Below are 14216 nucleotides of genomic sequence, written 5' to 3'. Positions count from 1 at the left end.
CTGCATTAAGTGAGTAAAATGCAGGCTTTTCTCTTTCATTATTTAAGACCCTTGCATTAGAGAGTGCAGTATATCCTTCAGCAGGTGGTCTCCAGCCAATAGCTGCAAGACCTGAAAACAGAAGCAGAAGATAATGCACCTTAAGACGTATGGCATTAAATTCACCAACAACATCATATAGCAGCTACAATGCCCAGGATTAGCTTATGTCAACTGTTTTGGAATTTATTATTGCCCAAATCACGCTTTTACACTGTATGTTTTTGTGTGGCCATATAACAAGACCTTAAATTACCTCATCTAGGTTAGTCTGCAGATTGGGTATATATGCATCACTGCATATATAATTCCAAACATTCATGATTACCTTTATGCTAAAACAATAAGTTGGTACTACAATATCAAGGCCAATGCTACAGAAAGACATCACTAAAATAAGGGTGAAATATAGGTGGCAAAGACTTCTTCTCTTTGATATGTCCAAGAAACTTAGGGAAGATGCATGGACTGAAATAGTGCCAATACAACAGAAGGGTGTGCAGTTTACTTTCTAAAAAATGGAACCTTCTGATCTCCAATCTGCTCAAAGTAGAATTCATGACATAATGCCCATGTAGCACTTTAGGCAACTCAAAATTACTTGAAAGCTCTTCAATTTGGATCATGAGAAAAAAAAGCCAAAGGGTGAAGAAATGCAGGAAATATCAGTTAAAAATATAACAAACAAACAAATACACTTCAACAAAATGCTAAAAAGGATCCAGAAAGTAAACATGCAAATATGTGGGCAATACTTGGACATTTAACAGCTTTACAGGAAAATTTTCTTCGCATTCATTTGTGGGATGTGGGCGTTGCTGACTGGCCAGCATTTATTGCTCATCCATAGTTGCCTTTGAGAAGATGGTGATGAGCTGCCTTTTTGAACCACTATAGTCCATTGCTGTGGGTTGACTCAAAATACCATTAGGGTGGGAATTCCAGAATTTTGATCCAGTGACCATGATATATTTTCAAGTCAGGAATGACGAGTGGCTTAGAGGAGATCTTGTAGTTGGTGAGGTTCCCATGTATCTGCTGCCCTTATCCTTCTCGATGGAAGTGGCCGTGTGTTTGGAAGATTATATCTAAGGATGTTGATGAATTGCTGCAGTACATCTTATAGATAGTACACGTTGCTGCTACTGAGCATCGGTAGTGGAGGGAGTGGATGTTTGTAGATGTAGTGCCAGTCAAGCATCTGCTTTGTCCTGGATGCTGTCAAGCTTCTTGAGTGTTGTTAGAGCTGCACCCATTCAGGCAAATGTGGCATATTCCCCTTAACTATATCAGGTTTCTGTTCATTAACTACAGCTCCACCTTCAGCAATATATTACCAATCAAACTACTCTCAAATATCTGAGACCTGGATCTCTGCTCTGCTCTTTGCAACTGGATTCTCAATTTCCTGACCCACAGACTGAAATCAGTGAGAATGGGCAATAGCACCTCCTCCATGACAATCCTCAACACTGGTGCTCCGCAAGGCTGCACATTCAGCCCTTACTATATCCCCATGCACTCATGGCTGTGTGGCCAAATTTCATCCTAACTCCATCTACAAGTTCTTTGATGACGGCACGGTGGCACAGTGGTTAGCACTGTTGCCTCACACCGCCAGAGACTCGGGTTCAATTCCTGCCTCAGGCGACTCTTTGTGTGGAGTTTGCACATTCTCCCCGTGTCTGCGTGGGTTTCCTCCGGGTGCTCCGGTTTCCTCCCATAATCCAAAAAACGTGCAGGTTAGGTGAATTGGCCATGCTAAATTGCCCGTAGTGTTAGGTGAAGGGGTAAATGTAGGGGAATGAGTCAGGGTGGGTTACGCTTTGGCAGGTCGGTGTGGACTCGTTGGGCTGAAGGGCCTGTTTCTACACTGAAGTAATCTAATCTAATCTAATCTAAAACACCATTGTTGGTTGGATCTCAAACAATGGTTAGACAGAACACAGGAAAGAGATAGAGTACTTGGTGGTGTGTTGTAAAAATAACAATCTCTCCTCAATGTCAGCAAACCTAAAGAGCTGTTATTCACTTTGAGAAGACACAACAAAACTGCAGATTCTGGAATCCAAGGTAGATAAGCAGGAGGTTGGAAGAACACGGGAAGCCAGGCAGTATCAAGAGGTGGAGTCAATGTTTTGGGTGTAACCCTTCAGGAATTAGTGAGTTTTGAGAAGATTTGTAGCTCAGGTTGAGGTTTTGGATGTAGGTTTGCTTGCTGAGCTGCAAGGTGCATTTCCAGGCGTTTTGTTATCTTACTAGGTAACATCTTCAGTGGACCTCATGCAAAGCAATGCTGAAAATTCCTGCTTTCTATTTATATGTTTGGGTTTCTTTGGGTTGGTGATGTCATTTCCTGTGGCGATGTTTTCCTGTGGTGAAGTCACTCCCTGTTCCTTTTCTCAGGGGGTGGTAGATGGGGTCTAACTTGATGTGTTTGTTGATAGAGTTCCGGTTGGAATGCTATGCTTCGAGGAGTTCTCATGCATGTCTTTGTTTGGCTTGACCGAGGATGGATGTATTGTCCCAGTCGAAGTGGTGTCCTTTCTCATCTGTATGTGAGGATACTGGTGAGAGAGGGTCATGTCTTTTTGTGGCTAGATTCTTCAGGAGTCACTGACTTCAGGAAGCAAGCTTGAGACCACGCCCCTATCTACATAATAGAGTTTAACTTTCCACAAATGACAATCACCAACAATTTTTCCTGGTCCACCCACATTGATGCAACAGTCAAGAGGACACAACAATGCTTCTACTTCCTCAGGAGGCTAAGGAAATTTAGCATGAACGTAAAGACTCTTATCAATTTTTATAGATTGTTCTGAAGATGTGGGTGTACTGTACCTTTAGGGGAGTTAAAAGCTGGTAGAGCTACCTGACAGCACCAAGTGTTCTAAATAAAATACTTGGTTGAAAGCTAAATTAGCTGGTTGCCCAGAAACGACAAAACAGATTTGAATTAGGCCAATCAGTTTAAATTATATCCCAAAAAATACCAAGCTCCAATCCAGTTTGAATTTAGTATATTGACAATCTTAAAAAACCAGTGACACAATCTAATGCTTTGGGGGTATAAGACCAGGGAAAATTTAACAGTTGAGAGAAGAACTGCCAAGCCAACAATATTTGCACACTGCCCAGAAAAAATAGGTCTCTTAAAAGGTACCTTTATCGATTAATAGCCTGTGAAGCAGTATCCCCAAGGAGAAGAAAGGAAGACTAAAATACAGAGAAGAACAAAAGCTAGGTTAAAAACAATGACTGCAGATGCTGGAAACCAGATTCTGGATTAGTGGTGCTGGAAGTGCACAACAGTTCAGGCAGCATCCGAGGAGCAGTAAAATCGACGTTTCGGGCAAAAGCCCTTCATTAGGAATAAAGGCAGAGAGCCTGAAGGGTGGAGAGATAAGCTAGAGGAGGGTAGGGGTGGGGAGAAGGTAGCATAGAATAGAATAGGTGAGTGGGGGAGGGGATGAAGGTGATAGGTCAGGGAGGAGGGTGGAGTGGATAGGTGGAAAAGAAGATAGGCAGGTCGGACAAGTCATGGGGATAGTGCTGAGCTGGAAGTTTGGAACTAGGGTGAGGTGGGGAAGGGGAAATTAGGAAACTGTTGAAGTCCACATTGATGCCCTGGGGTTGAAGTGTTCTGAGGTGGAAGATGAGGCGTTCTTCCTCCAGATGTCTGGTGGTGAGGGAGCGGTGGTGAAGGAGGCCCAGGACCTCCATGTCCTAGGCAGAGTGGGAGGGGGAGTTGGAATGTTGGGCCACAGAGCGGTGTGGTTGATTGGTGCGGGGGTCCCGGAGATGTTTCCTAAAGCGCTCTGCTAGGAGGCGTTCAGTCTCCCCAATGTAAATGAGACCGCATTGGGAGCAACGGATGCAATAAATGATATTGGTGGATGTGCAGGTAAAACTTTGATGGATGTGGAAGGCTCCTTTAGGGCCTTTGATGGAGGTGAGGGAGGAAGTGTGGGCGCAGGTTTTGCAATTCCTGCGGTGGCAGGGAAAGGGTGGGTTGTAGGGAGGTGTGGTCCTGACCAGATAGTCACGGAGGGAACGGTCTTTGCGGAAGGCGGAAAGGGGTGGGGAGGGAAATATATCCCTGTCGGTGGGGTCTTTTTGGAGGTGGCAGAAATGTTGGCGGATGATTTGGTTTATGCGAAGGTTGGTAGGGTGGAAGGTGAGCACCAGGGGGGTTCTGTCCTTGTTACGGTTGGAGGGGTGGGGTCTGAGGGCAGAGGTGCGGGATGTGGACGAGATGCGTTGGAGGGCATCTTTAACCATGTGGGAAGGGAAATTGCGGTCTCTAAAGAAGGAGGCCATCTGGTGTGTTCTGTGGTGGAACTGGTCCTCCTGGGAGCAAATACGGCGGAGGCGGAGGTGGAGGAATTGGGAATATGGGATGTCATTTTTGCAAGAGGTAGGGTGAACAAAACAAGCTGCCTAGTTTTGAGATAAGAAGTTCTGTTTTTTATAAATCTTAATCAGAGGGTTTTATCGGACGGTATTGTAGAGGAGAAAGTAAAAGTTAGGTCAGAGGAAGGAATTTTAAATAGTTGTTAATTATTCTCTGTTATACTTTAAGAAATAAAGTTGCTAATTTTTACTTTGAATAGTTCTTGGCCTCTCGAACTTTCACAGATTACTGCACAGGATAAATTTTTTCTGTGTTGCTGGTTTACATTAAACTGGAGAGTTTACCCTGTGTCGGAAGAATTTGGGGGCTCGGGTCCAATCCAAGGTTGATAAGCAGGAGGCTGGAAGAACACAGCAAGCCAGGCAGCATCAAGAGGTGGAGAAGTTAATGTTTCCAGTGTAACCCGTCTTCAGGACTCATTGACTTCAGGAAGCAAGCTTGAGGGCACGCACCTCTCTACATCAATGTAGCTGAGGTGGAGGTTGGCGAGAGTTTCAAGTTTCCACGAGTGACAATCACCAACAACCTTTCCTGGTCCACCCACATTATTGCAATGGTCAAAAGGACACAATAACACTTCTACTTCCTCAGGAGGCTAAGGAAATTTGGCATGAACGTAAAGACTCATCAATTTTTATAGAGTTTGTACACCGCAGTCCAACACCAGCATCTCCAAATCATGACTACTATCAACACCACTAATTGCCTGCTTAAAGTGGAGAGGATCACCAAGAAGCTCGTACATATCGACACAGACATCAAGTTTCTACAGAAATGCAGGCAAGCAGGAAAGATTCCAAAAAGATTACGGATCACAAACCGACTCAAGTCAACATATAACACAGACTACGCAGAGAAACTTTGCCACTGCACCTCTCACAAACTCCTCAATCATCTTGTGCACCAACACTACAGCAGGGGCCACAACATTGAAATTCAGATGGAGTCCACACTCTCATCCTGCGCTCAGGATACAGCAGTACAATTACATGACATTGCCAAACAGACAAGGCGACAAAACTACACCACTTACATGCACACCAAGAACAAAAAACTGGAAAAACTTGGCATTCCCACCAGTAGTAGCAAAGCCCACCCTGGCACTACAGTGGATAACATTATCCCTGCGGGGAAGTCTACTATCAACTTATCGGACCACACTCTTCGCATACACCGGATCTGTTCAGATGAGGAGGAACGTGATGGGCATCTGGAAGTACTCAGGAATGCCCTTATAAGAACAGGGTACGATGCTCAACTCATCTACCACCAGTTTCGACATGCCACAGCAAGGACCTCCTCAGGAGACAGACACGTGTTGCAACTGACAGGGTACCCTTCGTTGTTTAGTACTTCCCAGGAGCTGAAAAACTACGCCACGTTCTTCGTGACCTGCAACACATTATCAATGAGGATGAGCACCTCGCCAAGATCTTCCCCACACCTCCACTGCTCGCCTTTAAACAACCGCCAAACCTCAAATAGATCATTGTTCGTAGCAAGCTGCCCAGCTTTCTAGACAACTCCGTACAACCCATTCAAAGTAGGCGCTGCAAGACATGTCAGAGTGTGGACACCTCCTACCATATACGTGGCAGGTACTCACGTGACTCAGCCAATATTGTCTATCTTATATGCTGCAAGCAAGGATGCCTTGAGGCATGGTACATTGGGGAAACTGGGCAAAGGCTACGGCAATGGATGAATGGGCACCGCATAACAATCAACAGACAGGAGTGTTCCCTCCCAGTTGGGGAACACTTCAGTAGTCCAGGACATTTGACCTCGGACTTTCGGGTGACCATCCTCCAAGGCGGACTTCGGGACAGGCAACAGTGAAAAATGGCCGAGCAGAGGCTAACAGCCCATGGAGAGGGCCTCAACCAGGACCTTGGGTCATGTCACACAACAGGTGACCACCATTGCACTATACACACACACACACACACACGCAACTCCTGTACACACACATACACACGGACACATGTATACACAGACATGCACACAGACACACACGCTCCTACAGACACACACTCCCACACGCACCCCCTCACAGACTTAGACATTCTACACTCACATATACACACATACACTCTCTCTCACACTCACAACCCCCACAACAGGCAGACAGACAGACACACATACACACACACACACACACACACATGCACACATATAAATATACGTTTGTGGGGTGAATTTGTACTTGCAGAGTTACATTGTACTTTGCTCAAAACCTGCATGAATTCATGTAAGACTCCGTTAACTCACTTTTTAGCTTAGAATCAGTCTAAACATTATGGCACAGACAGAGAACACAGGGGGCTAACACCTTCAACATTATCTGGCTAACACCAATTGTTACAATTAACCTGAGACTGTAACTTTTAAAAAAAGGTTTTGTGATTTCCATATGAAAGAAGTGACACTATCATGGTATTCAACAGATGAAAGACTCAACAAACAATCAAGATATTTTTCAATGTATAATTTCAGTTACATCACACTGTAAACTTTTGCGATAAATTCTGTGTCCTCCACAACCACCTGATGACAGTGCGGTGCTCCGAAAGCTAGTGTACTTCCAATTAAACCTGTTGGACTATAACCTGGTGTTGTGTGATTTTTAACTTTGTACACCCCAGTCCAACACCGGCATCTCCAAATCAATTTTTATAGATGCACCATAGAAAGCATTCTATCCAGATGCACCACAACTTGGTATTAAATCTACTCTGCCCAGGATCATAAGAAACTAAAGAGAGTTGTGAACACAGCTCAGTCCATCACGCAGGCCAACCCTCAATCCATTGACTCCATTTAAACTTCCTGCTGCCTTGGAAAGGATGCCAACATAATCAAAGACCCCTCACCCTGATTACAATATCTTCCAACCTCTTCCTTTGGGCAGAACTTACAAAAGCTTAAATACACATATCAACAGACTCAAGAACTACTTCTTCCCTGCTGTTATTAGACTTCTGAATGGAACTCTCAATTTTTCAATTTAATGTTAACTCGCTCTTTGTGCACCTTCTCTGCAGCCATAATGTTGTACTTCTCGCTCTGTTCTATTACCTCTATGCACTTTGTTTGGTTTGACCTGTCTCTTCTGCACGCAAAGCAAAACTTTTTACTGTACTTAGGTATATGTAACAATGTTAAACCAAATCAAATCAAAAATTCAACACACTCCTGACTTGTGTCTTGTAGATGATGAGCAGGCTTTAGTGAATTGGGAGGTGGGTGACTAGCCTCTGATCTGCTTTTGCAACCACTGTGTTTATGTGGTGAGTCCAGTTGAGTTTTTGGTCAACGGTAACCCCCAGAATGTTGATAGTGGAGGATTTAGTGATGGTAACTCATTTTGAATTTCAACGGGCAGTGGTTAGATTATCTCTTGTTGGTACTGAACATAACCTGGCATTTGTGTAGCACAAATGTTACTTGCCACTTGTCAGCCCAAGCCTGGATATTGTCCAGATCTGGTTGAATTTGAAATGTCTGAGGAGTTATGAATGATGCTAAGCATTGTGCAATCATCAGCAACAATGGAGGGAAGGTCAGTGGTGAAGCAACTGAAGATGGTTGGACCTCAGGTACTTTCCTGAGGAATTACTGCAGAGATGTCCTGGAGCTGAGATGACTGACCTCCAACAACCACGACTTTCTTTCTGTGTGCCAGTATAACTCCAACCAGTGGAGAGTTTGCCCCGATACCCATTCATTTCCATTTTTCTAGAGCTCCTTGATGTCACAGTGGGTCAAATGCCACCTTGACGTCTAAGGCTGTCACTCTCACCTCACCTCTGGAATTCAGCTCTTTTGCCCATATTTCAACTAAGGCTGTAATTAGATCAGGAGCTAAGTGGCCCTGGCAGAACCCAGAGTTGGCGTCACTGAGCAGGTTATTGCTGTCCAGTGCTGCTTGATAGAACTGTTCATTATACTTTCCATCACTTTACAGATGAAAATGTGTTGCTGGAAAAGCGCAGCAGGTCAGGCAACATCCAAGGAGCAGGAGAATCGATGTTTCGGGCTCATGCCCAAAACGTCGATTCTCCTGCTCCTTGGATGCTGCCTGACCTGCTGCGCCTTTCCAGCAACATATTTTCAGCTCTGATCTCCAGCATCTGCAGTCCTCACTTTCTCCTCGAAAACTTTACAGATGATCAAGAGAAGACTGATGGGGCAGTAATTGGTTGGGTTGGATATGTCCTGCTTTTTGTGTATAGGACATAACCTTCCTGATAAGTCCTATATGTTGTTAGATAGATGTCAGCACTGTAACTGTACTGGAAGAGCTTGGCTAGGGGAGCAGCAAGTTCTGGAGCACAAGTCGTTAGTCCTATTGCCAGAATGTTGTCAGGACGTGCCTTTGCACTATCCAGTGTCTCCTTGATATCACGCAGAACAAATCAAATTGGCTGAAGACAGGTATATGTAATGCTGGAGACCACTGGAAGAGGCCAAGATTAATCATCCACGTGGCACTTCTAGCTGATGGTTATTGCAGATGCCTTAGCCTTATCTTTTGCACTGATGTGCCTGGCTCTTCCATCATTGAAGATGGGAATATTTGTGGAGACTCCTCCTGTAGTGAGTTATTTAATTGTCCACCAGCATTCACAACTGGATGGCAGGACTGCAAAGCTTAGTTCTAATCCACTGGTTGCAGGATTGCTTAGCTCTATCACTTGCTACTTATGCTGTTTGGCATGCAAGTAGTCCTATTTGGTAGCTTCATCAAGTTGACACCCCATTTTCAGGTATGCTTGGTGCTGCCTCTGGTATGCCCTCTTGCACTCTCCTTTGAACCAGGGTTGATTCCCTGGCTTGATGGCAATGGCTGAGTGGCGGACGTGCCAGACCATGAGGTTGCAGTTTGTGCTGGAGTTCAGTTCTGCTGCTGTTATTGGCCTACAGTGCTTCATGGATGCCCAATCTTGAGTTGCCAGATCTGTTCAATGTCTATCCAATTTAGCATAGTGATAGTGCCACATAACAGTAAGAAAATAATCTGTGAAGCTTGAAAATCTTTTTTATACTCAGAATATTTAACTATTCTTCCTCAGAAAGGATATGAAAAAGAGCTATCCCTGAAATTTGATTGTATAAACAGATAGGCAATTTAGACAATATTTTACAAAGAAACTAGATAAAAGGTGTTCAATATACAAGTCGAAATTATTTTCCCTAGGTTTTCTATATAATAAACAATTCATTAACCTGTATTGATAATTACATTCACGGTAACATTTAGTGTATGTATTTATGTTTCTCAAAAGGGAATGTAAAGAATCAGGAATTGTTTGCTCACCTCTTCTAATCGCCACTTGTTAGCTACTCTCACATAATTACCTGGATGCCCATTGATCCTAACAGAGAAATAAGTTAATTACGAAAGTTAATTACAGGATACTAATACTACACATGCACTGCAAGTGAACTACCACTGTACCCTCACATGGAATTGTACTTTGTATTCATGAATAAAATGTGAATGGAGACAAAATCAATGGGCTGAACTTTGCTGGATTTTGTTTGGCTCAATGAGAGTTTTTGGAAGGGATTCGCGCCAAAAGACCCAGTGAGATTTTCCATCATATCTTACCAAATGCATCTTACTATCTCTCTAGCCCACCCCACGACATTCTTCATGTCCAATTCTATCCTTATCTTACTATATACAACCTGACACTCATTGATATTTCCCTCAAAGGACCAGCATTGCTTATATCCACGCAATCTTTAAAAGCCCATTGCATAAGTATGGTTCCTGACAATTGCTCTGGACATGGCAGACAGACAAAATGGGTGCTTTTGTTTTGAGGATAGGGACATAGAAGTGAATGTGGTGGTGCAGATGCAAGATGCTCTTCCTCCTGGCACCAGGTCATGCTTGGTTTGAGTTTGCCACCCAGGTCAGTGCTGTCTTAGCTGTCTAAAGGAATGACAGCAGTGTAGGAAGAATTTGAATTACTTTCTCCATGACAACCATCTTTTCTCTGATACCTCCCACTGACCATGTCCAGGCCCTTTGAAAGAGGTATGGGAGGCTGCCCTTGACTCACTATACCAGAAAACTCTGAGCACGCAGTACCTCTATTGACATGACTCATGATTTTTGAAAACCATGAGAAGCTTCCTGGCTCTGTGTTTAACAAATGACCAAAGCAAGACAATATAAGGGATGCTATGAGAATTCAGCTAAGTCCAGAATGAGTAAGCGCTGAGATGACAAGCAAAAAGCCCAGAGATGCAGCCTGGTTCAGTCGATGATCTGGATATGTGTCCCTGAGAGCACGATGTCCTTGCAGCAGCCATTACAATGATAGTTGCCAGTGTAGCCTTAAGTTCAGATTGAAGTGCAGAGGTGTCAAAAGCTGGTTTGGAGATGTACCATGAGGGTTGTTAGAGACTTGAATATGATTAATGCAAACATGTGGTATGCATTGTCAATGCCCATGAAGGGTACCCTATGATGCTGGCACCCAGTGTCCATCATTGAAACTTCACAGACAGCAACGAGCTCAGGTTTCCAGTAAACAGATCTATGTTGAGAATTCTTGAAGTCTAGCTTAGTTGGTATGTTTGGTAAATTGGCAAGATGGATATTAATGAGTCAAGTTGTGGTGTTAAAAAAGCATTTACTAAGTTATAATTCCCTTTAATTGGCACGTCACTGTTGCCGAGTGAGAAACATGCCACTCTGCTTGGCGAAAGCATAAAAGCTGTAGCAAGATGCTCCCTTCATCGAGATAGGTATTGCCAGACTTCCTGATGAAGGGCTTATGCCCGAAACGCCGATTCTCCTGCTCCTCGGTTGCTACCTGACCTGCTGTGCTTTTCCAGCACCACCCTCTTGACTCTGATCTCCAGCATCAGCGGTCTTCACTTTCTCCTTGCCAGACTTCTCATCTGATTCTGCCACATGTCTCAACTTAGCCCAATATAGTGATTGCAACAAGGTCAGCCAGGAGGACCTCATAAGATATTAGTTCCCTGGGGGAGTGCTGTTAAGCTAGTTCAATCAGCTAGTCCTGCCTGACAGATATTAATAAGTGTGTTTAGAAAAAGAGAAAAAAAAATTAACAAGTGTGTTCCCTTTGATGTGAAGGGCTCTGCTTGTCACTGGCCACTCGGGTGTTTCTTCGCTTCCTGGTGGTAGAAACTGAATAAAGATTCGTACACCTTGTGTCTCTCACTGTGTCTCACACCTGCACACACACAACATGGGTGCTGGGGAATAAATAAGCACTACCGCAGTTAGGCGGTAGTGTGGGGGGGGTTTAACAAAAAAGAAGATAAACAGGAGATTCAGATAGTCTCCAAAAAAAATTAACAAGTGTGTTTAGAAAAAGAAAAAAAAAATTAACAAGTGTGTTCCCTTTGATGTGAAGGGCTCTGCTTGTCACTAGCCACTCGGGTGTTTCTTCGCTTCCTGATAGTGGAAACTGAATAAAGATTCGTGCACCTTGTGTTTTTCACTGTGTCTCACACCTGCACACATACAACATGCGTGCTGGGGAAAAAATAAGCAGTTAGGCGGTAGTGTAGGGGTAGAAAGGGAAAAGAAACAAAATCAGGAGTGTCAAAAAAAATAAAAAAAAAGAACATGAGTGTCAGAGGTTCTATTCACTCTGAGAGCGGCCTCTGAGGGAGCTGGATCAGAGTGGAGTGAAGGGAAGGAAAAGAAAAAAAGAGAAAAAAAATTAACAAGTGTATTTAGAAAAAGAAAAAAAAGTAACAAGTGTGTTCCCTTTAATGTGAAGGGCACTGCTTGTCACTGGCCATTTGGGTGTTTCCTTTCTTCCTGGTGGTGTAAACTGAATAAAGATTTGTGCACCTTTTGTCTTTCACTGTGTCTCATACCTGCACACACACAACATGGGTGCGGGGGAATAAATAAGCACTACCGCAGTTAGGCGGTAGTGTGGGGGAAATAATAATAAAAAAACCAAAAAAAATAAACAGGAGCGTCAGACATCCTGCTCACTCTGAGAGCTGGCTCTGAGGGTGCTGGATCAATGTCAAGGACTCTATGTGCAATTAAGGGGCGACTTGGGGACGGCATACTGGCCTCTGGGAGTTATTTCAGTGGCGACAAGAAAAAAGCACGCTCCTGAAGAAATTTGTTCATACCAGTTGCCTTGGAGTTGGGGTAAGCATTTCTGGTATCATACTGTTATTTGAGAAGCTTGACTCATTTGATCCTGCCATCAAAAAAGAATTAACAAGTGTGTTCCCTTTGATGTGAAGGGCACTGCTTGTCACTGCCACTCGGGTGTTTCCTTTCTTCCTGGTGGTGGAAACTGAATAAAGATTTGTGCACCTTGTGTCTTTCACTGTGTCTCACACCTGCACACACACATGAGTGCGGGGGAATAAATAAGCATTACTGCCGTTAGGCGGTAATGTGGGGGTAACAAAAAAAAGGAGAAAAAATATTAACAAATGTGTTAAGAAAAAAAATTAACAGGAGTGTCCAAGATTCTGTTCACGCTGAGAGCTGGTTCTGAGGAAATCAGACCAGTGTCAATTACTGTGCACATGTAAATGAAGGGTGACTTTGTGATGGGTACTGGTCTCTGTGGAGCTATTTGTGTGCTAATGAGACAAAAAAAGTGCTCGTGAAGAAATTTGCTTGCAGCAGTTGTCTTTGAGTTGGGCTACATATTTCTTGGCTTGATACCATTTTTGGGAGGCTTGACTCGTTCAAGACTGCCATTAAAGACTGAGCCCACTATGTGGAAAGAACATGTTACTTTTTTCTGGACAAATGACAGTGGGGCAGATGAAAAGCAATGAGTCATTTTCCTGACCACTTGTGGATCCACAGCTTTTTTTGGTTATTAGCAGCCTAACTTTTCCTGAAGCACCAAATACCAAAGTTCTTTCAAGAATTAATAGATTTAGTTAAGGAATATAATGATCCAGGTCATCTCTAATTCTGAGATGCTATGGTTTTACTCGGCAGTTTGAGAGTGAGGAGAATCTGTGTTGGGAATTTTGATGAAGACAACTGGCAGGGTCATGGTTTAACCCTTAATGAGATGCTGAGAGACTGTTTGGTATATGGAATTAATGATGTCACCATGCAAAAGCACCTACTAGCTGAAGCCCATCTGGCCTTCAAACAGACATTACAATTGACTTTGTCATGAGAAAATGCTGCAAATGGAGCTTATGAGTTAAAGGGTATGCCAATGGAAGTGGACACTCTTGCCAGGCTGATTGAGCCTGGGGAACACCACTTGAGCAAAGACAATTAAATAGCCTCACTCAGGACATTTCCTGAACTCCAGGTCAGCAAAACCCCAAAATAAAGCCAAGCCTTGACCAAACGGTTAACATTTTTTCAGGATCTGGGCCAGCGAGCCATTGTAGTTGCTGCCGGTATGCAGACTCAGGACAGCAAAAGAATGTATCTAGCTTGAATTGAGTAAGAGGACTCATAGGCCGGTATCCAAGAGAGTGCACACCCAGGAAAGCCCAGCCACATCTGGCTTGGAACAGTTAAGTTGTTCAGCAACATCCAAATTGGAACCAACCAAAATAAATATCTGGTTAAATGGTCACCCAATTCTAATGAAGGTTGATACCAGTGCAGCTATATCAGTTATTGTAGAAGCAGCCTTCAACAAAGTTCGATTTGGACTCCAATTTTTAAGTTTGTGTAAGATCTCAACTAGATTGAGAACCTATGCCATGGAATCTTTACAGATTAAATGTTTAACTGCAGTTCTGGCCTTGTACG

General features: G+C 43.6%; 1 protein-coding gene across 1 annotated transcript in view; it reads right to left on the bottom strand.

The window, feature by feature from the left end:
• Positions 1 to 14216, bottom strand: part of LOC140493883 (anoctamin-9-like) — a 199356-nt gene that overhangs the window by 43409 nt on the left and 141731 nt on the right. Inside the window, exon 15 of the mRNA XM_072592877.1 lies at positions 9777 to 9834. Within this exon, the coding sequence (XP_072448978.1) occupies positions 9777 to 9834 (58 nt within the window). The remainder of the gene's footprint in view (positions 1 to 9776; positions 9835 to 14216) is intronic.

Source organism: Chiloscyllium punctatum, chromosome 22, assembly GCF_047496795.1.
Source record: "Chiloscyllium punctatum isolate Juve2018m chromosome 22, sChiPun1.3, whole genome shotgun sequence".
In the NCBI taxonomy this organism is placed as follows: Eukaryota; Metazoa; Chordata; class Chondrichthyes; order Orectolobiformes; family Hemiscylliidae; genus Chiloscyllium; species Chiloscyllium punctatum.
Note: the sequence above shows the minus strand (reverse complement) of the source record. Positions and strands in the feature narration are given on the sequence as shown.